This window comes from Hippopotamus amphibius, chromosome 4, assembly GCF_030028045.1.
Source record: "Hippopotamus amphibius kiboko isolate mHipAmp2 chromosome 4, mHipAmp2.hap2, whole genome shotgun sequence".
NCBI lineage: Eukaryota > Metazoa > Chordata > Mammalia > Artiodactyla > Hippopotamidae > Hippopotamus > Hippopotamus amphibius.
The window spans coordinates 186,262,733-186,287,629 of record NC_080189.1 but is presented as its reverse complement, the minus strand read 5'-3'; the positions used below and the strand labels follow the sequence as shown (position 1 = coordinate 186,287,629).

Sequence of the window (24,897 nt, the reverse complement as noted above, 5' to 3'; positions counted from 1 at the left end):
AATTAAATTAAAAATTAAAAAATCAAATTAAATTAAAATTAAATTTAAAATAAGATACAAATGAACTTACTTATGAAACAGAAACAGACTACAGACACAGAGAACAGACTTGTGGTTGTGGTGGTGGGGGTGGGGGAAGGAAGGACTGGGAGTTTGGGATTAGCAGATGCAAACTACTGTATATAGGATGGATAAACAACAAGGTCCTACTGTAGAGCACAGGGAACTATATTCAATATCCTGTGATAAACCATGATGGAAAAAGAGTATGTGTCTATATATATATATATATATATATATATATCCCCATCTATACAGCAAGACCAATATCTAATTCCAAACATCCGTTCTCCTTCTTACTGTCCTATGAATGACCCTCCTGGGGAGTTCCCTGACAGTCCAGTGGTTAGGACTCCACACTTCCACTGCTGAGGGTCCGAGTTCTATCCCTGGCCAGGAGATCCCACAAGCTGTGCAGTGCAGCCAAAATATTTTAAAAATTGAAAAAAAAATGAGACCCTCCTGGCCTTGGAAGCCCCAGGCCCCTCTCCCATTCCTTAGTTCAGGATGTCATATATACCACCTTTTACCTTTCTGTCTTTGAACCTCTCCAGTATGTGGGGTCTCCGACTCTCTCAGGTGTGTGGGGTTCCTGAACATATGAAATTAAATTTTATTTTCTCCTGTTAACCTGTCTCATGTCAATTTAATTTTTGAAGCAGCTAGAAGGGGAAAGTTTTCTTCCTCCCCAAGAAAGCATTCATTCATTCAGCAAATATTTACTGAACAGCTAGCGCGTGCGAGGCACTGTCTTAGACACAGATACAGCAGTAAACAAAACAAAGTCCTTGCCCTCACGAAACCAGCATTCCACTGAAGAAGACAGAACAAATATGCACGATGCTCACTGGGGATACGGAGGAAAAATAAAACAGGGAGAAAGGATAACTCTTCCTGAGAGCTGTGACAGTCAAAACCTGAAGAAAGAAAAGAACAGAGGGACGAGCTAACCCATGGCATACTCTCACCTAATATGAATCGTTTTTAAACACTGCTATGGCCACACTCATGCTCATAGATAAAAACGTCCAAAACATTACGTGAAAAAAGGCAACTTCTATGAGATGCACAACATGCTATCAGTTTAAGTCTGTCATTAATGTCTAATTTAAATGCATTTCTGTCAGTATGATACCAATTCTTGAAATTTGAGGTTTACTTTAATAAAACGCTATTTGCATTAAAGTCTACTTTGCCTGATATTGAGTCATATCAGCATTCTTTTGGTTACTGTTTACCTGATATTTACTCATTAATTCATTCAACAAATTAATAATTAAGTGCCAACTCCATGCCAGGCACTATCCTTAGTACCTAAAGCAGTGAGCAGACTGCCCTCGTGGAGTTTACAGTCTAGTTGGGGGAAGAGAAATAAAGCATGGAGTCTGTCAGACAGTAATAAATAGAGAAAAGTACGGCAGGAGAGGAGACAGGGCAAGAATGCTGCATGTCGATAAGGTGACACAGGCAAGAAGGGAAGAAGAAAGAGAAGGGCTGGCAGCTCTGTAAGGGAAACGGGCACAGGAAAGCAAGAGCCGCGAGGCAAAAGTGTGCGGGGAGGACAGGAGGCTCATGTGGCCCCAGCAGAGAAAGCCCAGAAGAGGATGGGGGCGGGGGCGGGTAGAGGTACGGGGAAGAGCCAGGGGTTGGGGGTGGCGGGTACCAGAAGACTGCAGGGGCTAATTTTAAAGATTTTGGCTTTTGCTCTGAGTGAGATAGCTTTTGAGCATAGACAGAGAAATATAAATATCTGAATCCTATTTTAACAGGATGGCTCTGACTGGGTGAAGTGGGGTGGGGTGATGGGGGTCAGACATAGCAGAAGCAGGGAGACCACCTAACAGACCACCACAAACAATAACCAAGGCCAGAGACAATACCCCTCGGACTGGAGTGGAGCCCAGAGAATACACTGACATACTAGACCTGGGGTATGGGAAAAACAAAGGAGTCATGAATGATCCCAAGATTCCAGTTTCCAGAAAGACCGAGTAAGCACACTACACCCTGTGCCTCCCACAGAATGAAGCTGTAACCCCTGGGCAGAACGCCTGAGCAGCTCGGGGAGGACTCTGACCAGTAAACAGTAACAGGCAGACTGGGGAAGAAGACCGGAATTCAGAGCCCCAAAGCAGCGGCACAAGTGCATTATTTCTTAACTCTGGTAGCCCCGACCTGAACTCCACCTGCTACAAAATGCACATGGGCACTGGCACGCAGAGCACCCCAGGAACAGCTCTAGTTGTGTCTTGGGGGACAGGAAAGCAGACCCCAAATGCTCAAAACGGGGGCAGTGCCCACTTCACACTGTTCTTTTCTCCACTCTCTCATACACCAGGGCGGCGGGAGCATCAAACTCCAAGGGTGGGGGGAATTCCCCCTACAAGAGGGTGGGGCAAACTCTCACTGCCTTTTTCCTTTCTCCGTCCTCCCACTGCTTGGCCTGGAAGACAGATGCCACCGCAGGAAATGCTTGGCAAAGCAGGGCAATACAGCCCAACTTCCGGCTAGAGGACCAAAAAAGGGAGGCCCTGGGCGGGGAAAGCACCTGGGGAATTGCAGACACCTGAGAACCTCTAGAAATTGCGGGGCACACCCCCAGGCTGGCATGCATGCCCTGACCCCAGACAGCACATCACAGACTCTGAGACCTGAGCTACAGAACGGCCACTAGGTGGCACAGTGCAGGAGAGATCCAGACCGCCCGCAAAGGCTCTGAGAGCCCGAGGGACCTTGAATCCACTGCCCACAGGAGGTTGCTTGGAACTTGCAGCCTGAACACAGCTGATCAGCTGCGTTCCCCACAGGATTTAAACAAACCCCACAGTCCCATAATATAATATAATAAATACAATATAATATAATATAATATAATATAATATTCAAAATGCCCAGGTTACACCCCACAGTTACTGGGCGTACAAGGAATCAGGATAATCTCCTGGGTGGAACAATGTCTACTTACTTTGGATACTGGTTATCCAATTGGAGGACCCCTACACCTCACACCAATCTGAAATCAATTCCAAACTAGCTCAACACCCAGGGGTAGCTTTATTTTTTTAAGCCTAAAAAGCTGATCTTCTGTATGTTATAACTTTGGAATAAAGAAGGCCTTAAATAAGAACATGAAAAAGGAAGTCAAAAAAGGAAAATATCAATAAACTGAACTAAATGATAATATAAAACTTATGAACAGTGTCTATAAAGGTTAAAGGGCAAGAACAGTGGTCACTTAAGAGCAAACATTTGCAGCACATACAGAGGTGTACACTAGAATTCCCTTAAGTCAGGAAGACATGAACAACCCAAAAGAAATATGATTTTTAACATGAAAAAGTATGGGTCTTAGTGTGTTTTAATTAAAATATTTTAAAGAGGGAGTAATATTGGGAAAATAAATTTAATACCACAATTTCCCAAATATTAACTGCATCTTTAATAGCCAAAAAAAAAAAAAAAAACCAATAACCCAGAACTTTGAATTCAGTAGCAAAGGAATTAAAAACAGTAAAACAAAGATATCTGTCCCCTTACCATGAAAACTCCTCCTTTAAGTGCACTCACATGCTGCTGAAAGCTGTATGAGAGAAGCCCAGACTGCAAATACATACAAGCTGTGTACACACAACCTGGCTCCTGAGCCTGCCCTTCAAGATTCCATAGGTTTGTCTTTTTAGACTTAAGTACTTCCTTCCACATCTTAAACTTTTACACACGTGCACATTATGAACGATACGATCCTATCTCACTTCAAGTCTTAAAATTTTTTAAACGGTTCAGCTAAGAAGACAGAGCCTAGAAAATCATGACAATGACCAAAAAGAAACCAACCTAATTGCTTCGTAATTTACGCTTTATGTCTTCCACACAAAATAGCCCATGAGGTTGCAATTCATGAGAAATAATTCGCTTATTCAACTTACTAAAATGTTTGATGAATAAAATCCAACACTAATCTGGCTATTCTCTGATAAACAAGAAAGATTAATGCAAAGGTACTTCCTTACCTCGATCTACAAACATTTCTGTTCTCTAATTACATGCAAGTAGGCGAGCTACTGTAATCAGAGAATGCTATCTGGTCTCTATTTCAATCTAACAATCTCAGGAAATAGCACAGAAAAAAATAGAATGTATAATAATACAAGTGGCACATACTAAGTACTAGAAAAATTGGCTCACACGAGGAAGAGCAAAGGAGAACGTACTGAATGTGAGCAGAGGTTCTGTGAAGGTCAGACGTGAGCAAGCCTCAATAGTCAGCTGCGTGCTAATAGGTCAAGTGCAGGAGGGAGACGGCCCTCAAGAAGCTCTCTGTGTGGCTTGTTCACTGACCTTTAAATCTCTGCTCAAAGGACAGCCCCTACCCAGAAAGGCCTCCCCTGACGTCCACAGCGAGCTGGTGAGGCCTCAAGTGCATCACGACCTCTGCACTGGGTGACCCAGGTCCTCAGGGTCGTCTTTCCACCAGAAGACAGGCTCCATGAGGGCAGAGAATAGGTCTGTCTGGTCCACTGCTGCATCCCCAGTCCCTAATCTGCGTCCAGGACATGGCAGAGTCAGAAAAATCTGCCGAAAGAATGAAAGCTGCAGCTAAAGTGGGGGACAGAACAGAACCTAGTCAGAAAGGACGGTAAGTTTAAAAGCAAGAAATAAAACCAGAGGTCAAAGCAACAGGGTGGACAAGGGAAAAATGTTTTTCCCTCAGACAGGAGAAAAAATTAGCCAGTTTTGAAACTGGGCCCTGAAAAAGAGAGTTACAGTACGGGTACATAGAAAAGAAAAACGAGCACCTCCGAGGAGAGTCAGTGTGACCAAAGCCGAAGGGTGGGAGGCAGCCTGGCCCGCGTGGGGCACTCAGGCCGGGCTGACACAGACAGACTCGGGGAGCAAAACCGCAGAGGGCCTGGAACAGAAACCCGGCTTAGGCTCCACATCAAATATATTTGTGATACTTTTGTTACCACTTCAGAGGCAAAAAATTTATAAGTTAAAGCAAGGACAAGGAGGTTATTCAAAGGGAGAAGCGGCACGGCTCATCGTAACTTCAGCAGAAAATCTGGCAGGACATTTCTGTCAGGATAAACTTTACTCCCTTCCTTTTCACAGCACCACCCGCAATGCAATGTGAAAACCTTCCAGCTGCAGATGATGAACCCTGACATCTGGGTTTTGCTAACATGTGAGTAACAGGAGCTGTAGGATGGCCACACGCGACTCTTTATCATGCGCAACATGCAGGTCTGATGTAAATGAGGTCCATTCTTCACAGTTCATTTGAAGGAAAAAGCAAGAGAAGAAACAAATATTATAAAAGGAGAAGTCGCTACTCAGTCATTTAACACAGAACTAGAGGGTAAAGAACCTGTTCGCGCTCAAGCCAAAGGCACACACCGCGCTGGAGTAGAAAATTAGCAGAAAAAGACCACCGCTCACTGACACTCACCCAAACAGTAAGTACACGTGTCACTTTCAGCTCCAAAAGAAAACACGAAAATGGTTTTCTGTAATGAATTATAAGGTTTTGTTCTGAACTTTATATGTTCTTATGTCTCTGTTTTTTTTCTGACCTTAATCTATTATTGCCTTAACACCATGTTTTCAGAGATTATAAAGTATATTTTAAACTTTCTACTTAAGTGTATATAATTTCCTCTAGCATTACAACCTGTTTAAATATACAAATTTAAATACTATTTAGGAATAAAAACAAAATATGTACAGAATGTAACATTTACTAAATATTTCACACATGACTGATATCAGCATTCTTTGCCTATTTTGCTCAATTGTAACAAGTTTCCTCAGAATGTATATTGTGCAAATAGTCAAGTCTGATCTATTTTTCCTGCTTTCATTGGAGGGGACGGTGACCTGGCTTCTAAATGGCTTGAAAGTTAAGCTGAAGAATAAAAGCAACATGGTTATTTTTAGAGCTCTACAGGCATAAAAATACAGCACTAAACTGTGACCTGCAGCTACGCACAGCAAAGCATCACATCATGCGACAGTCTTCACTTTAGCTGGGAGCGCATCTGTGGTGCTTCAGATGACCTTTCTTCATTTCTTTACCAAAGATATGTCTAAATGCATTTAGGACCAGAATCTGTAGCTGCCGGCATCTTTTTCAAACAGACTGAGCCACATTCAAAAGGCAGACCATTATATAATTTGTAACGGTTAAATAGTAAGTTATTTTTGTCATTTCTTCTAGCTTACTTCCAAGGTGAATTAATGAGCATTCTCTCCAAATGAAGACATCGCAACCTCGTTCCCAACATAGAAGGTTATTTATTTCAAATACAGTCTCTGGGTAAAGGAGGAGGCTCATTCCTTCAACAGGGGCCACATCCAGGAGAAGGAGACATGCCCGAGTGAAGCACAGCCTCATCACCGATTCAAGTAAACTCTTTGGCAACATCACCAAGCCGGATCCCTCAACTTCACAGGTAATCTTAAACCTTTTTTGTATAAAACGTAAGTCAAAAGTATGTCTGCAGATAGCACTTTCCTATATGTTAATATTTTAAAGCCTCCTAAGAACTTTTAACAGCAAGGGTTAGTGTTATTTTCAGAAAATGTTCAGTGTGTAGACTATCTCTGACTGTATTTCATTTCTGTTTAGCTACATAAAAGCATTTTCAAAGCATGGTTTTTGGCACTGACCTAGTTAGAAATTAAAAGACTTTAATCCATTCTAATCTTATTTTGACCTGTATATCTAACCAGTGAAAAATTCATGCACTTTTCTGGCAAATTTACTGTAAAGAAATGAATATTTGCTCATCAGAACCATAATATTTTATGAAAATAAACAAGTGAGAATATTTCCACAGGCTGACAATGCCACTTTTTGGCTGGATGAAATGGCCAAAATACGATTCCTACAAATCCACACACTACCCTGATTCAGATGTAGTGACAAAGACTCTGCTTCGGGAATTAAAATGGCATCTAAAGGAACGAGAGAGATTAATACAAGAGATCGAAAATGAGCAAAAAGTGAAAAAAACAGGTGTGGATTACAATTGGCTGAGAAACTATCAGAATCCCCATGCAACCATCCCAGCTACTGAACAAAGACAACTTGAAGTTCTTTGCTCACAGGTTCAACCTTGTCAAACTGGAGCTGTTCTCAGCAGGTAAAAATACTACATTCTCTTCTTGCGATATTTGCTGTCAAGTCTAAGCTCCTCGTATCTTTAGACTGGAAATCGTATTCTATCATATAAATGCTTTAATCATGTGTATCAAATACCCAGCAACCAAAATTCCTAACGATGGGCTGGACAAAAAAAAAAAAAAAATCTGTTGATATCTCATTGGCTAGCAAATGTTTTAAAGTCACTTTCAAAATTTCTTTACTAGAAGCATAATTTTAAAGCAACGTGCAGTTTACTCCGAAGGTGGGTAACTACTATATGATTACACTATCTAAGCTGAATTTTGGAGACAAAGAGATATGACAAAAGAGATTTTCTGAACTGAATACTTACAACTGCTTTGCCTCCAGATTTCGAGAAGTTCTGGCAGAAAATGATGTACTGCCATGGGAAATTGTCTACATCTTCAAGCAAGTTCTGAAAGACTTCCTAAGCAGTACTGACAAAGGCAGTGAGCAAGAAGGCCTGGAAGAGGCACAGAGCGCAGCCTGTCCTGTCCGCTCCGTGATCCGAGGAGAAAGCTCCAGGAGTCCAGACAAAGATGAAATACCCACTATCTCAAGTTATGTAGACAAAAACACAAAGAACAGGTTCCCAACATTCTCACATAGAATATGGAACCTACCATATTATTACCCACCGAGTTAAATTCCTTACAACCAGAGGAGTTTGTGACACCATCTTAGAATCAGAACTCTTAATATTAAGAAAAAGAGAAAGTGATGTGACTTAATGTTACTATTTGTTCCAAGATCATTAGTTAAAATTCCTGTGGATGTAGCCTAAGTTTTAAATAGTGTTCCTTTTTTAACCACTCTAAAAATGCAATGTTTTCACTGAATAGTATGCTTTTAACTAAAATGTTTCCTAAATATTTTGAAAAAATGTTTGAAGTATTTTCTTATACCTCAAACACATCTCAACAGGAACTAAGGTATTTTATTTTGAAATTTGAAATATGAAATTTGTATGAAAGTACAAAGTATGAAATTCGATAAATTAACTTTGACATTAACTTTGACTTTTATTCTAAAAGGAAGCTATGTGTAGAATAAAATAAATGATTGATGTGAATCTTTACAATATAACACTGAATCAGTCATTCTCTGTGGGGGAAGGGGAAAACGGTAGTGAGGGAAAAAATAATGTGCAATTTGAAAACAAAGCAGTGCTTCATCCCAACACTCAGATTCATTTTTAATCTCAACCAACATTAAGAGAAAGTATAAAAAAAAAATCTCTATATTACATGAGTAAAAAAGAAATGGACTAGTTTAACAACATTAGTAGCAGCTACTCTCAAAGAAAAACAATCAATGCCAATCTGTAATTTAAACTAATATTATATTCATTTAAAGTAGCAAAATATTTAATATATAAAATTCAACCTCAGAATCTCATTAAAGTAAGAAACTACTCATTAGTCAGATTTATTTCTATGATAAAGTGCTAGACTCTCTATCATTCTTAAAAGTAAATCCAAGGAACCTAATGTCCATAACTTTATATTTGGAGATTTATTCGAGTGGCTTTTTCTCTATCTAAAAAGAAAAAAAAAATCAAGGTAAGAACTAAACATACACTCCAAAGAAAATACACATCTGACTATGCTTTTTTCCCTACTCTTGGCTAACACCACTGTGAATTGGCCTCAATTTGGTCTTAAATCCTAACCATGTCACCAGTGGTGTGAACCTAACCAGAGTTTAGTAAGACAAGGTACATGGAAACCCACCCCAAGTGGATTTAAAATAAAGACCCCTCTGACTCCTGTTTCCCTTTTGTTCATTCTTCATGACATAACTCTCTACAGCTTCTTCAATCACTGTAAGAGCCCACAGAGTGAAAATTATCTGTGGGAGAGAGAAATGTTCCCAAAAGTGCACAGCTGCTCATTGTGCAGTGAAGCACGAGGCAGCAAACAAGAGTGTCAGTATTACTGCCTTCATCATGGGAACAGAAATTTTAAATTTATTTTTATTGGCATAGAGTTGATTTACAATGTTGTGTTAGTTTCTGCTGTACGGCAAAGTGAATGTTATACACATATATACATATGTCCACTATTTTCTAGGTTCTTTTCCCATATAGGTCATTACAGAGCATTGAGTAGCGTAACACCCACTGTGCTATACTGTACATCCTCAAAGAATTTTTGTTTTAAACAGAACTTGGAGTTTGTCTATGAAATCCAGTACTAGAACCGACAGCTTCACTATGTGTAACAGGAAATACACCATGAAGAGGCCCCCAAAATTTTCCTCCCTCCAAGGCACATCAAACAGCCTCTGAACAAAAGAAATGACTGAGCCCATGGCACTTTTAAGGGCCATCCTCCCTGCTCAGAAAGGAAGAAAATAATTTTTTAAATATAACTCCTGGGACTTCCCTGGTGGTACAGTGGATAAGACTCCACACTCCCAATGCAGGGGGCCCGGGTTCAATTCCTGGTCAGGGAACTAGATCCCACATGCCCCAGGGATCTAGATCCTACATGCCACAACTAAGAGTTCGCATGCCACAACTAAGGAGCCAACCTGCCACAACTAAGACCCAACAAACCAAATAAATAAATATTTTTAAGTAAGAAATAAAAATAAAAATAACTCCTATCAAAAAGCTTCCAGTGACTGAAGAAGCAGTAGACGGCTAGGTCATCGCTCTATTCCAGGATAAAATGAACCCCACACCACTCTAAGTCATCCACAATGCAGTGAATCAACTGTACAACCAGGCTTTTAAAGGGACTGGAAAAACACACTGACTTTGGTATTCTGAGTTTCTACCTCTCACTTTTATTTTTGGCGATAACCTGATAACCATGTTTCCTGTGTCATATAATTTAAAACTATAGTTGTCTCTAAAAGATCGACAAATCAAGTAGAAATTATAACACAAATAACTTCCTGAATATTAATAGATCCACACTTTTATACAATGGGCTAAAATTGGCAAGAGAATGAGGGTTAAAAATATAAGGGGGGTGCAGATGGGGGAGAGGACTACTAGGAAAGCTCACGTATGTTTTACAAAGACACAGTACTGGCACAGGAGCTCACAGTTCTAGCTAGGGAATAGTAAGGAATACACACGCCAGCCCACGTTAAAAGGGTTCTGATAACCTGACAGAGAGGAAGCTCTCAAAAGGTATCATTATTAACCAGCCCAAGCCACATGCCAGGCACTGTGCTAAGCACTGTATGTATATCTCATTTAATCCTAAACTTGAAAGTAGGTGATGTTATTCCCATATGACAGATGAGCAAACAGGCTCACACCTGTCCGATGGCTTTGCCCAATGGCACACGAGATACTGCGTGGCAGAGCTGGCATTCACATCAGCATGCCAGGCCCCTACACCACCTCCAGTCCCAGCTTACCCTCTGAGTTCCAAATGCATAGAGGCAACTGCCTACTTGACACCTACTCCTGGAGACCTACAGGCAACTTAAAATTAACAGGCTCAAAACTAAAATCATAGAGGTTTGTTTCCTAAAAGGATAAATAAAATTCAAGAAACAAACAGAGGAATCAAAACACACTTTACACAAACTAAAAGAATAACTCTTCAAACACTTCAACTAGTGTTTTCCAGTCATTTCTCAGGAAATGACACCACTACCTACCCATCCACTTCTACAAGCCAGAAATCTCAGTCATTCTGGTCCCCTTGCAATGGTGGAGGTGCCAGAAACACATCACAAACAAGACTTGGGGCAAATGGAAAGTGCTTTAAAGGAGGAGGAAGGCTGAAAAAGACTAGAGAGACTGTGAAAGGTGGAAGGACTTCTCTAGCTATGGAGGTCACAGGTGACTTCTCAAAGGAGCAAACCTCCGAACAGAGCCCCAAATGATGAAAGGAGCTTGTCTTGGCAAGAAACAGAGCAGGAATGGAAGATAGCAGGCACTCCAGGCAGAAGACAGACTAGATGTGGAAGCCCCAATGTGGAAAGGAGTTTGGTGCCTTCAAGACACAGAAAAGCACCAATGTGTCCAGAATGCAGTGAAAGAATAGGAGGGGAGTCAGGTGCCAGATGGAGGAACACTCAGGAAGCCACGATCAGAGTCTTCATCTTACTCTGACAGTGACTGACCCCACAGAAGTCGCACGTGTGCTCATCAAACCTTAAGTGTGAATGTTTACTCAAGGATTCCTTCATTCAACAAATATTAAATGAGCATCTACCTCATGCCAGGTGGGGGCAAAGATAGGAAGCCCAGAGAGCAAAAATAGAAGGCTTTTGTAATAATCCAGGCAAGAGATGATGGTGGTTTATTTAGACCAGGGTGGTGATAGCATACAGAGTGAGACTCTTATTCTGGAAATATTTTATGGTACCATTGTCAAGATATGCTGATTTTTATTGGACCGAGCGTACACACACAAGCTCTGGTCAGAGGAGTAAGTCAGATTTCAGATTCATTCAAGATTGGAGGAAAGGAGAAAGCAACTCTCATCATTTCTAGAATAAGGACCCAGTACATCATAAGCAGTCAATAATTGGGACCTGTGAAGGCAGTTCATCCATCCAAACAGATACCTGAGTTCCTACGACGTGCCAGGTGCTGTGCTAAGAGATGGAGATTCAGTGAAAGTCTGCGCCCTCAAGAAGTGGGGAAAACAGCACATAAAATAATTCCTCCAACCACTAAGAGGAACACACACAGGGCACTAAGCAAGCAGTTGTGTAAAACGGGCTCACTCTCCTGGGTTTCCTCGGACCCTGCTAGTGTTCCTTCTCAGGCTCCTCTGCACACTTTATCTCACCAACCTCTACACACTCCAGTGCTTGGGTCCTTAGACCGCCCATCTCTCTGCACTCACCCACCAAGCTCCATCACCCAGCGCCTGCGGGATCGCGTCTCACTGGCCTCAAAGCCTTAAACTCCCAAACATCTAGCTCCACAGCCAGACTTCTTTCCTCCATTCAGGCACCTACTGCTATCTAACAGGAATTTCAAAGTTAACATGTTTGAAATCAAACTCCTGGTATTCCCCCCAAACCAGTTCTTCCTGCAGTCTGGCCTTCTCAGTGGATGGCAACACCTTCCAAATCCTCAGCCAGAAACCTTGGTGTCACCCGTGATGCTTCCCCACTCCTGCTCTATACCTGACCCAGGTACAAAGCTCTGGCCTCTTAGCAATACATCCTGAATGCCACCAGCGCCTCCCACCTCCACTGCCACTGTCCTGGTCGAAATCACCGTCCTCTCTCTTGCTTGGACGATGCATTAGTGAGGGTTCTCCGAAGAAACAGAAGCAACAGGATGTGTGTACATAGATCAGTTTTAAGGAACTAGCTTACACAACTGTAGAGGCACAAGTCCAAAATCTGCTAAAGACCCAGGTCAGCACCTGCAGTCTGAGTCTAAAGGGAGTCTGCTGGCGGAATCCCTTCTGGCTCAGGGGAGACCAGTCTTCATTGCATTCAGGCCTTCAGCTGACGGCATGAGGCTCACCCATGTTATGGAGGATAACCTGCTTTACTCAAAATCCACCTATGTAAATGTTAATTTCATCCAAAAAATATCTTCACAGAAAGATCCAGAGTACATCTGACCAAATATCTGGGAACCATGACGCAACCAAGTTGGCACAAAGTTGACATCTGACCTCCCGGTTTGTGCCGGGGGATCCTGTTAGAGTGGAAATCACGCGCAGCAGCCAAGTGCCCTGCAGAGACTCCCCGGATGTCGCGGGCAGCCGGCTACTCACTGAGACTGAGGAAAGAACTCCTGACCTGGCGCCCTGTGCCTCTCTGACCTCACCTCCTCTCTCCCTCTCAATCTCTCTACTCCACCTGTACATGGTAGATTCAGAATAGACGCTCAAATACTTTTCCAATTAAAGGAACATTACCTAATAAACTAAATCTGTTAAATATACAAAAGGTTTTTTAAAAACATGGACTTTTGTGGGTGAATAGAAAACAGACCTCCTTGGGGGTAACACAAGCAAATACTAACACCTATGCAAGGCCTAAATACTGAAAGGCAAGGCAAAAAGGAAAAAAGTCATATGCTTTGGAGTCAAACACACCCACTGTACAACGTAACAGAAATATGGGCTGGGATACATTTCTCAGCTTACCTGACCCTTGACTTCCTCAGCTACACTACAGGACCTGCCTCATCTGTCAGGAACGCTGAGGTTGCTCGTACTGACTGCGCCACCCGACACAATGCCCAACGCAGTAGGCATTCAACTTAGAGTAAGACATTCCAAGAAGCAAATGTGATATTAAGAAAAAAGGAAACTGGATAAAAGCATCACCAGATGCTTTTGAAAAGCAATTTGAAAGCTTTCTACAGTGGAGTTTCTCTGGAACAAAGTACATTTTAAGCACTAGAAAGTCAAAGACATAAAAGTGAGAACTGAGCAAGACCATCCTGAGCCAGGAAGACAGAGGGAAGGCCACACGCAAAGCAACACTGGGCAGAAGGACAGTGGGTACAAGGCTCCCAGTCACAATCTGAGGACCACACCCTGCATTCCAAAGAAAGGCTGGCACAGAGAACCCTGGAGGACAACGCTCACAACACAGCCACTGAGTTTTTCTTTTCCATATGCCAAGGTGAAGAAACAGGAATGTAAAAACAAAGAAAGCATACCCCACAATCAGCACAAAGGAGCAAAAATACACCACCATGTGGACGATAAGGCAGGAGGAAATCCACAGTATCGCTGAGTAGATCACTTGCAACCATTCAACTACCCCTCCCACGTCACTCCCCCTCCCCACTCCCCACTCCCGGTCCTCTCTAACTTCTCCCCACAGGAACTCAAGCAGGGCTTTCCCTCAGGAAGAAACTCACATGGGGATGCTGCACTCACCGCACAGACATAGGTCCACCTCACAGAGCAGTTCTTATTTGAACTACATAAGTCTAATATTTTCTATAGCTTTTTTTTTTTTTTTTTAAATGCTGGTGGCACAACTCGTATGACTGATTTGACAGCACCCACAGACTGGACGCCGGTGACTCAACGCAAGCTACTCTTCTCACCTGAGTGACTGTGCCTCTCCAATACATTTTCACTATGTGATACCCTATGCTTAGAAAGCCTGCCATCTGTACATCAAATGCTTTCTCACCAACATCAAATGCTCCTTCACTGGGAAGACAGCATTCAACAAGCCTCTGAGCAGCTGCTGTGTGCCTGGCGCCGCAGCTGCCCCAGCTTCACTGTCAGCTCACCCGGAGTCTGCATCCCAGCGCGAGCACTGCGTCAGTTTCCTGCTCCCGCCACATCAAGTCACCACAAGTTCAGCAGTTTAAAATGACACAAATTTATTATCTCACAATTTCTGTAAATCACAAGTCCAGGTGGACCCAACTGAGTCCTCTGCTTAGGGTCCCACAAGGCCAAAATCAAGGTGGTTGGCAGGGCTACCTTCCCTGAGCTGAAGGCTCACTCAGGTCGTTGGCCAAATTCAGTTCCTTGAAGCTGCAGGACTGCGGTCTTCATGTCCTTGCTGTCACCCAGGATCCAGTCTTTGCTCTTAGCTGCCCACATTCCTTCTCAAGCTTCCCACGTGGCCGGTCTAACAGTCAAGTCCCTCTCATGTTTCAAATCCCTGACTCCAGTCAGAAAACGTCTCTCCTTTTAAGGGCTGATGTGATTAGATTAGATAGCCCAGGTAATCTCCCTATTTTAGGATCTGTAACCTCAATTACATCTGCAAAATCCCTTTCGACATGTAACACAACATACTCAGTTTCCAGTGAATATGCTTTTGGGGGGGGGGGGTGTCATTCTACCTACCTTGACCGTTTGTTACTGCAAACTAGACAAGTCACTTTACCACCCAAGTCTGTTTCCTCATCTATAATATCAAGGTAATGCCAGCAATCTTAAAGGGTTGTTTTGGGGATTAACTAATATAGCTATATTTAACTGAGTGCCTACTATATGCTACTGCCTCTAGTATTAGACAAGCATTAAGGGCCCAGAAAGTTAAAAGGACATTTAAATCCATGCTTATCATTTCTGACAAGGTCAATAATAACACTTAAATACCACAATGAGCTACTTAAAAGCAATGCTGTTCTGCCCATTAAGTCCAGGGAGCAAGCAGCGGGGCGGGGTGGGGGTGGGGATCTAAGGGATCACCCTGCGGAGTGATTCAAGGAAACAAGTGTGTGAAAACATGAACAAACAGCCACTCTATAGCTGCACAAGAGTCTCTTTGTACCCGCCCTGCCTCCAAGAAACAAATTTACCAAAGATCGCAAGTCGCACTTGACTTTAACAAAGCTCTGAAACAACTCATGAGACCTTGACTCAGACTCTGAGTCCATCCACTACATCAAATGGGGGTGGGGGGGCAATGAACAAGAGTAACTTAAAAAAAAATTTTAAAAAACAAAACCTCCCTCTCAACTGTAAAGGGTGTTGAACGTGGGGGGAAGGGGCCAAGCAGTGACGCAGGCATCCCAACCCGGGGAGACTTCCATACTGACCTTGTTTAAAGAGTGCTCGGGGCAGGTGTTTCTACTCACCAGATCTAGTTCTCCTAAAAACACAGGTTATCCTCTTGCCTTAGTGCCACCAAAATCACGCGACCAGATTAACTGACAGCACCCAAGTCAAGGAATACTGGGAGGAGGAGCACTGGCAAAACTGAACGAAGACCCAGCAGTTAGTGCTCCGGTGGTATTCACCCAAATGAGCTGAGGCTTCTGAGGCCACAGAAACCTGCACAAGAATGTTTACAGCAGCTTTATTCGTAAATGCCAGAACTTGGAAGCCACCGAGATATTCTTCAGCGGTGAACTATCGAGCCCTAAAAACACAGGGAGGAACCTTAGCTGCATACTACTAAGTGAACGCAGCCTACGTGAGAAGGCGACATACGGCAGGATAGCGACTACCACGCACTGCGAAAAATGCGAAACTATAGAGATAATAAAAAGATCAGTGGCTGTTGCGGGGCGGGGGGGGGGGGGGCGCAGAGGAGACGGGGATAAAGAGGCAGAACACAGGGCTTTCAGGGCTCCGTGTGATGCTAACGGGGGATACATATCGTTATACTTTGTCACCCACAGACTCTACGGCACCGAGAATGAACTGGCGTCTTCCCTGCAGACGCAGTTAGTGATAACGCATCCGCGTCGGTCTGTCAGCTGTGGCGAACACACCCCGCCAAGGCAAGGCGTGAACACGGAGGGTCACTGCTCCCAGAGCAGGAGGCACGCGGGGCTCTACTTTCTGCTCCATTTTTCCGCAGACTTAAACCGCTCTAAAAAAACAATAAAGCCTATCATAAAAAAATGTTTAAACCGGACTCTGGAGCGGCTCCACTTCGGGTGGGGAGAAGGTGCCCCGGTCCAGGCCGCGGACCGGCGGGGCCTGCTGGGTCACCCGCTCACCGCCGGGCGGCCAGGCGTCTCCCCACCGCGGCCGGGCCCTCGTCGCCCAGGCCCGCGCCCGCCCCGTCTCTGACCCCCGGCCTCCTACCTCCCGGGCGCCGCCGGCCCGGCCTGGGCCTGGGCCTCGGGGCGCGCGCCGGAGGCCACATCCCTGCGCTGCGCCTTGTCCCGGGCCGCCTCGGCCGGGAGGGCGGGCGGCAGGCCCAGCAGCTCCACATCGGCCACTGTCTTGCCGATGGTGAACCAGTCATTGATCTGGTCGAGGGTGAGCCTGCGCAGCATGCCCGCAGCCCAGGTGTCCGCGCCGCCTCAACCGCCGCTCCGAGATGCGGGAACCTGCGAGGCTGGAACGCGGAGGCCGCACGGCGCAGCCCCGCCCCGCTGCGAGCCCTCCAATCAAAGCGCGCCACGCGCCCGCGCGCCCAGACCGCGTGCCGCCAGCCCCGCCCCGCCGCGCCGCGCTAGGCCTGCTGGGATCGACGCTCGCCGGCCGGGGTCGACGCTCGCCTTCCCGGCCGAGGGCACCCGGCTCGCGTCCGCCGCGCGGTCCCAGAGTGGGCGAGGTGAGGCCTCCAGGGCCCCTCGACTGTCTGGGTGCGGGGCCCAGCCTCACGGGCCGGGGGTGTGCCGGAACAGGGCTTCCGGTCTCTCTGCAGCCTTCCTCTCTGAGAGCTGGTCCACCTGAGGCTTGACGCTGCGGGCTGGCATGGGGCAGACGTTGATGGAGCGCCTGCTGTGGGCCCGGCGCGGCGCAGGGTCGCGGTGATGGACCTCAGGGTGGGGAAGATGGAAGGCAAACCAGAGCCCGCCAACCTGGGACATGGTGCACCGAATTTGGGAAGGCTTCTTGGACAGAATGACACCTAAGTGGAACCCTGAAGGAGAACCGGGAACAAACCGGGCGAAGGAAGCCTCGGAGAGGGAGGTAGCCTGCTGATGAAGGCCTGAAGGTGACCCGGATGGCTGAGTTGAGGATCTGGAAGAAGTTCTTTGGGTCCAGAACTTGACGAAACTGAGTTCATCTTCTTCCTTCCTAAATTCTCGTCTCAGGGGCAGTATCCTCCCACAGCTGGACAGAAATGGGGGGTGAGAGGTTCAGATTTGGAGGTCATCAGCAAAGAGATGGCGGTTAAAACGCTAGGAGCAGCCGAAATAGTTCAGCCCAGAGTGAGTGAGTGAAGGTGGACAGAAACGAGGAAACAGCCTGAAAAAAGAGGCAGAGAGGGAAAATCCAGCAAAGACATACAAAGGAAGTGGGCTCAGTAGTTGTGGCGCCGGAGCTTAGTTGCTGCCCCGCATGTGGGATCTTCCCAGGCCAGGGATCAAACCCGTGTCGCCTGCGTTGGCAGGCGGATTCTTAACCACTGTGCCACCAGGAAAGTCCCTACCTTCCTCTGTTGATGTCACAATGAATGTGTAAGTGGAAGTTGCTCTTTTTCTGAAAAGGGAACAATAGTTTCGACCCCCAGGGGGCCTTGGAAACCCCCAGACCACACTTTGAGCATCACTACGCTAAGTTTTCCAAGTTTTGCATGCAACTTCATTTGATCCTAAGTCTTTTTTCCCTTTGAAGCTCGTGACCAAGTTCATTGCCCTTCCTTTTAGCCTCCCCATCCTTCCATCTTAGCTCACTTTGCTTCTGCCTGAATAATGAACCTTGATTTTTTTTTTTTAATCTGCAGATGTATTGGTTGATTATTCCCTCAGTCTTAGTTGGTCCAAAATGTGATTTCACTTTCTTTACTGAATGCTAATGTCCTCACGCATACAATTCTAGATTGGCAGTTATACTGAGACTCCAATTACACCTGTGATAGACTTTCTTGCTGTTCCTCTCTCTGTGTTCCTGAATCTTCTAACCCAGCCTCCAATTCAGTAACTCTTCAGCTGTCGAAGCAGTTGCTAAATCAATCCAATTTGGCTCTTTTTCAAATCAGCTAAGTGGCTTTCTTTTTCATTTTTTACAGTTCCCAGTTTTCTACTGAAATTGTCAGTCTTGTTTTTCATTTCCATGCACATATTAAGCATTTTTTAAAGTATTTATTTATTTAGGCTGCACCGGGTCTTAGTTGTGGCACATGGGAATCTTGCTTTAATTGCGGCATGCAAACTGTTAGTTGTGGCATGCATGCAGGATCTAGCTTCCTGACCAGGGATTGAACCCACGCCCCCTGCATTGGGAGCCCAGAGTCTTACCCACCAAACCACCAGGGAAGTCCCAAGTATGGTTATTTTTAAAGCCTACGTCTTTTAGATCCAGTGTTTGGAGCCCCTGTGGAAGTCTTTATATTGTCTATTGAGTACAGTCACTATGCACAGTATTGGTGCATAAAAATATGCAGAGTAAAAATGTTAACAGAGAAATGTCAAGAAAACCACAGAGACGGGAGATTCGGCTTCTCGGCTTTTAACGCAGCAAGTAAAGACTCCCTTTTTCAGTTAGACCAACTCGTCTTCTTTGTCCAAGACCCTCCCTGTTTCAGCACTGTAAGTCTCACTCCTGGGCAAATCCGGACGGTTAGTCACCTCATTATGACACAAAAACGCCCATGTCCCCTCCCCCAACCCTCGCCCGGCCGGCCTCCAGGCCACCGAAGGCCGGCGGCCGCTGGGGGCGCTGTGGTGCGCAGGCGCGGCCGGGGAGGTGCGCTGGCCTGGGGCACCGCCCCTCCTTCCGCCTTCCCGGCGCGCCCCGCGCGGCGCCTGCGCGTTCAGTGACCTTTCCGAGTCGCTGGCTGTGAGTTGGGACTCCCTGAGCCGCTAGTCCTGCGCCGAGGTGAGTGTACGGCTGGGATTGGCGCTCGGCGCGGGGCAGCGGGACGGTGAGGGGCCGGACCGCGGGCGGCGGGGACCCAGGGCCTGGAGTGGCCTCCGCGGCGGGAGCTGGCGGCGGGCGAGAGCCTCCCTGGCCCCTACCGCGGCCACACCTGGACCCCCGCTGACCTTGGGGTCCAACCCTCCCCCGCCCGCGCAAGCTTTCCACCGGGGCCCCCAGACTGTGAAGGGAGGTCGTCCAGGGCTCAGCTGTTGTTGGCGAGTGACGCCGAGGCCGCGCTACGCCTTTTCCTTCGGCCGTGAGCGGTTCAGCCGCCTGGCCGAGCTCACGCGGCAGGTTAGTGGCGGAGCCGGGGTCCAAGCCGAGCACTCTTGCCCGCGCTTCGCCTCTCTCTCCTGCGCACGTCAGGTGTCCTCGCAGCGCGCTGCTCTTCGAGCTGCACTGTGCGTACGACAAGACCTTGGGAGGACCAGAACGGGGTCGGAGGTGATTGCACTTGTACGGACCTCTCAGCCTGTGGAGCCCGCTCTGGGGCTCCACGGGTCAGACGTTTCCTGTCTCCAGTGTAAGGTCGGGTGGTAGACTGCTGTCACGTACCGAGAACTTTGCAGGCTTAAACGGACACAGTGGACACTCATTTGGCCTTTGAATAGGATGGGTTTTTGAAGGAATGGACGCTAATAAGACTCAGAGCTGAGAAGCGTGGCTGGACAGAGAAAACTCAGGCAGAAAAAGTCGGGGGCCCCGTTTTATGAACATTGGGAACATGTCACTTGCCCAGCCAGATATGGTAACCTTGGGCCAGAGGCGGGGTGGGAGGTAAGCCCTTTCGGTGTACCTACCCTGTAGCACTCTAGGGTCACTCTAGGTGAGCTGACAATGCCGGGCCTGGGCCCTGAGCAGAATAGCGAGATGACAAGTGTCTATGCCCCCTTTTTACCTCCTCTACACCTTCCTAGTTTGCTTTGCTCTTTTCCTTTTAGATCCACTTCTGGCCTTGCTCTAAGGCCCCTACCTGACCTGGGCCTTGCCCTCATATTCCTAAGTCCTTTCTCATAGAATCCCAGGAGCTTAGTACTGTTGCAGTCAGCTGGGCATTTGCAGCAGTCCTTTCTGCTCTTGCTGCGGTCATTTACTGAGTTTCTGTTCCACAGCAGGCAGTGGGCTGGGGTCCTTTACATTGAGAGCCCCGTGGGGCAGGCAGAGCTATCCCTGTTTCACAGAAAGGGAAACCTCTGGAATGACAGCTTCGAGACTTGCCCAAGGTCGAGGACAAAGCGGGCTGAACTGGTGTAGGAACCAAGAATTCGCAGGCTTCCGGCTGCCCTGTTGGTCTTCCTTCCCAGTCAGTGCCGGGCTCAGTGTCTGAACTCTTCTGGTCTGGGGCTTCCAGAGGCCACCTCTGCATCCTGTTTAGATCCTCTCAGTTGCCTCTTCAAGGCAAGGCTGTTGGTTTCTTGGAACCTTAGGCTCTGCTAGAGCATGCCAGTAGTGCCTGAGGACAGAAAATGTGAGGGTACACGTGTCTGCAAGGGGTTCCAGGAGAAGGACACAGCCACATCTTCCCAGGTCACTCGGGCAGGCTGGCCTTCAGGCCTGGGCCTCAGCCGGGGTATGTTCTTTCTTCAAAAGAGCCAGAAGCCAGGCCTCAGGGCAGATTCTCAGTCATGAGGAGCAGATCCAGCTGTGTGATCTCAGGCAACCCTGTGATCTCCTCCAGGTAGTGCAGGAGAGAAGCAAGTAAAGCATGGCATGAATGTTGTTAAATTTGCATGACATTCTGAGAATAAAAGCTGCGCTCGCTCTTTGCTGTGGCCTCCAAGGCCCTGTATGACCTGGCCATCTTCTGTCCCCTAGTCCAGCCATGATACTTTATGTAACAAGCACTTGCTGTAAGACAGCAGATATGGTCATTGACAGAGAGCTTCATAACAGCTCTCCGAGGCAGGTACTGTTTTTGTCCTTGATTTAGAGATGAGGAAACCAAGGCAGTTTCAGTTAGATGGAAAGTGGCAGAGCCAGGATTTGAATCTCGGCAGCCGTGGTGGCCTTCCCACCGTTCCTCCCACTTCCAAGCAAATTCCGACCTCAGGTCTTGGCCTATGTGCTGCCTCTACTAAGGACGCTGTTCTCCCAGATACTCTGGCTCTTTAGAGCCTGTTTCTCAGCTCCTAAAACAGTGCCTGCCACCTGGTACATGCACAGTTCATATTTGCTGAATGAATAAAGGTCACATGATCCAGGTTTCAGTAATGGAAAACCAGAGAAAACTGCAGAGAAGTGAAATTCTGTGTAGCCAAATAGAGATGTGAAAGGAACAGTCAGTGAGGTTCTGGTCAGGCTGGGGGTGAGGTAGCATAACGGACTGAACCCAGAGCAGCGATTTCTTGTGAGATGGGAAGTACTTAGATGTAGCTGTTCCTCACAATGATTTGAGTGACTACAGTTTAGTAGATCACCTCACATGTTACAGAGGTTATGAAAATGAAAATGAGGGCATCTGATTTTAGAGCCTCTAGTAAATTATAAACGTGAGCCTGACTTTGAGAATTGCACGTAAAGGTGAACTAAGTTCAGAGTTTGATGGCCTTTCCTGATCAAATCCAGTAATGAAATATTTTTATTCGTTAAATGTCATGTTATAATTGCAGCCCTTACAAAGTGACAGTGTCCTCTCACACTCCCTGCTTCGTATTTAGCAGTAGACTTCAAGACTGAGATGTGTGTGAAACGTGACTGTAGTTCATAACACTGTGTAGTTGGGAGTTGGCTGAGAGAATAGAACTGAAAGTTCTCTCCAAAAAAAATGAAAGTGAGGTGACAGATGTGCTAATGAACTAGACGGGGAGGTCCCTGCACATTATGCACGTGTATCAAGTCATCCGTATGGTGTACACTGCAAATATCTTACAGTTTTATATGTCAGTTATGCCTCAGTACAGCTGAGATATAGACAGAACAAAAGAAGGACTGAGATACAGCTGATGAATGTGAGCCCAAGCCGGATGTTTGTCTCACAGGGAAATCACCGTGCCTTGACCATGTTCTTTTTCAGCTCTTAGTGCCAACAGTTCTTAACATGGTGATGCAAATATACTAGTTTTTTTCAATTTAAAAGTTTTAAAAGTGTGTAATTCTTGGCATAATTTGGGGGCATTCGTGGAGAGTAGCCTTCGGCAGGGGACTATAGATGACAGTACAGGATAGCACGGCCATGGAAGCTCTGGGGCTGGACAAATGTGAGGTGATGGAGTGCCCAGATGGCCAAGGCCAGGGGACATTGAGGAGAGAGTGGAGCTTGGAAAGCTGTTGAGAGCAGGAGCCGCCATGTAGATGTTGGAATGGCTTTGGGGAGCAAGTCTGACATAGGAGCCGCTCCCTGTTGAGTAGTTTGGGAAATAGCATCAAACTTAATAAATGGAAACCTCTTACCAGTTAGGTTTAAAACAATAGTCATGGTAATATTTATCACTGTGTTTCTTTTCAGATGCTTCAAAGCCTTATTAAGAATGTTTGGATCCCCATGAAGCCCTACTATACCCAAGTTTACCAGGAGATTTGGGTAGGAACGGGGTTGATGGCTTTCATCGTTTATAAAATCAGGAGTGCTGGTAAGTTTCTTTGTGTTTGATGCTTTGGAAGTCAGGAAGAAAATTACTTTCAAATGTGATCACGATTCATGTTGTAAAGAAACTATGGTTCTTAACTAGGAGTGAACATCAGAACCCCTGGTGGTCCTTGTTAAAATGTGGGGAGTATAAGAGCTATGTCAACAATAAGAAATTTGAACAAGACGTTGAGGGAATTGTTAATTTTCTTAGGTGTGACAATGGTATTTAGAACGCATAGGAGATATCTTTAGTTTTAAGAGATGCAGGTTAAAGTATTTAGGGATGAAATGTCATGGTATACAGTGTTTTGTTGTACCTTTTCCACTGACCTGAATGTTTAAATATTTTCATAATAAAAGTTGGGGCAAAGTAACCATTTGGTTCTCAGTGGAGCCGAGATGAGGCCTAATTGTGTATGACTAAGCGGTTGGTTAAAAAGAGGAAAGAAAGGAGAAATCTTTAAACTGCAAGGCTGGAGTTTGGGATATGGTAGGGAGTGAAGAGTCCTGTGGATTCTGAAGGGCTGTGCAACTGTTCAGAGAACATCTAGGGTAGAATTTTTACCACTTCTTGATTTTGAAACACTATAGGAGTTCCTATTTTACGAAGGCTTCATTTAACAGCTTTACCTAAGCTGTGAACTTCTCAGCCAAATGATGATTTCGACAATGAGTTGACTAAAGGCATTTTTGTGAAGCGTTGATACGACCAATTTTTCTTTCCATTTATTCTAGATAAAAGAAGTAAAGCCTTGAAAGGTAAGATTCTGCTTCTTAAGATGGGTGGGGACTGAAAAACGCCATCGTGCCTTTTTAGGACAAAGTATATCCTTGTTGTGAACTGAAGCTGACACAAGGTTCAGTAAGCGCACAGGTGCAGTGGGAACACTTCAGGACGTGGAGTGTGGAACAGAGTGTGGCCTGCTGGAACAGAGGATTCTGAAGTTTTACTTCCTGTAGTCTCAGTGTTGAAAACCATTGCCCACCCTTGAAGTGAAATGAATTAATGGCAGCTAGCTGGTGCCACCAGCAGCGAAGCAGGAGTTAGATGTACACGCGGGCTGCCCTGTAAAACGTGTTTTGAAAGAAAGAACCACATAAATTTGTGCCCTAGTGCTTGGTATTTCTTCGCTTCCAAATAACAGTGAAACTCTAGTCGCTTGAGACCTATGCAAACCCAGGGCTGGCCTGTGATCTTGGGGAGGAGACATTTCCATGCCCTTTCCTCTTTGTGCCCACACGTGAGCTGCGTGCCCATGTCAATTCCACAGACCCTCCATCTACATCCATGTAGGAATAACCTTCCATGTACTTCAGCATGTTGAAAGTTGTCCTTTACACCTTCTGGCTTGTCAGTACATACTTACACAGTGAACTATGTTCTGCTTGTTCCTTCCCTCCTAAATTGTATCTGCATTGTGCTTCTCTTTGAAAAGCTTCCAGTCCTGCGCCTGCTCACGGTCATCATTAACCAGCTCTCCTTGGACGGGACGTCGGTCTGGCTGTGTTGTGGGAACATGGGACATCGTCTCCACTTGTAGCAGTGCCGCTGCCCTCGGGCATGAATAAACGTACCTATGAGACCCACGCGACCTGTGCCCATGTCCCTCCCTCCACCCCGCGCCCACCCCGCCTGAGTAGGTCTGCATGTGGCAGGTGCAGCCGTCTCACTGAGCTGCCCTATCCTTAGGAAACCTGAGGGCTGAGGAGTAAAGTAAACACCTCGGTTAGTGAAGAAGTGGGGGTTACATCTAGGCACTCACACTCCGAAGGTCAATAAATGTTAAACAATTTCTGCTACCAAACTCCTGTGACCTCCCTGAGCCTCTGTTTTCTCATCTGGAAAATGGAGATAATATGCAAGTTCTAACTTAGAGTTATTGTGGAGCTCAGTAAGAGGAAGTATGCAA

General features: G+C 45.9%; 3 protein-coding genes across 4 annotated transcripts in view; 2 read left to right on the top strand and 1 right to left on the bottom strand.

Moving 5' to 3' along the window:
- TDRD9 (tudor domain containing 9) overlaps positions 1 to 16,883 on the bottom strand; it is a 113,129-nt gene extending 96,246 nt beyond the window's left edge. Inside the window, exons 1-3 of the mRNA XM_057733575.1 lie at positions 16,690 to 16,883; positions 12,095 to 12,098; positions 11,042 to 11,058 (exon numbers count right to left, since the gene is read on the bottom strand). Of these exons, the coding sequence (XP_057589558.1) occupies positions 11,042 to 11,058; positions 12,095 to 12,098; positions 16,690 to 16,883 (215 nt within the window). The remainder of the gene's footprint in view (positions 1 to 11,041; positions 11,059 to 12,094; positions 12,099 to 16,689) is intronic.
- On the top strand, positions 6,489 to 7,874 carry RD3L (RD3 like). Its single transcript, XM_057733577.1, has 3 exons — positions 6,489 to 6,512; positions 6,900 to 7,205; positions 7,577 to 7,874. Exons 2-3 carry the CDS (start codon positions 6,907 to 6,909, stop codon positions 7,872 to 7,874), a joined length of 597 nt encoding a protein of 198 aa, XP_057589560.1. The 5' UTR covers positions 6,489 to 6,512; positions 6,900 to 6,906.
- Positions 16,884 to 19,284: 2,401 nt separating the features above from the next.
- Positions 19,285 to 24,579, top strand: ATP5MJ (ATP synthase membrane subunit j). 2 transcript variants are annotated; one of them, XM_057733578.1, is made up of 4 exons: positions 19,285 to 19,377; positions 22,865 to 22,988; positions 23,723 to 23,746; positions 24,424 to 24,579. In XM_057733578.1, the coding sequence occupies exons 2-4, from the start codon at positions 22,865 to 22,867 to the stop codon at positions 24,456 to 24,458; spliced, it is 183 nt and encodes a 60-aa protein (XP_057589561.1). In that variant the 5' UTR covers positions 19,285 to 19,377; the 3' UTR covers positions 24,459 to 24,579. The 2 variants fall into 2 exon arrangements, with proteins under 2 accessions (XP_057589561.1, XP_057589562.1); XM_057733579.1 differs by lacking the exon at positions 19,285 to 19,377 and adding an exon at positions 19,418 to 19,713.
- Positions 24,580 to 24,897: the final 318 nt, after the last annotated feature.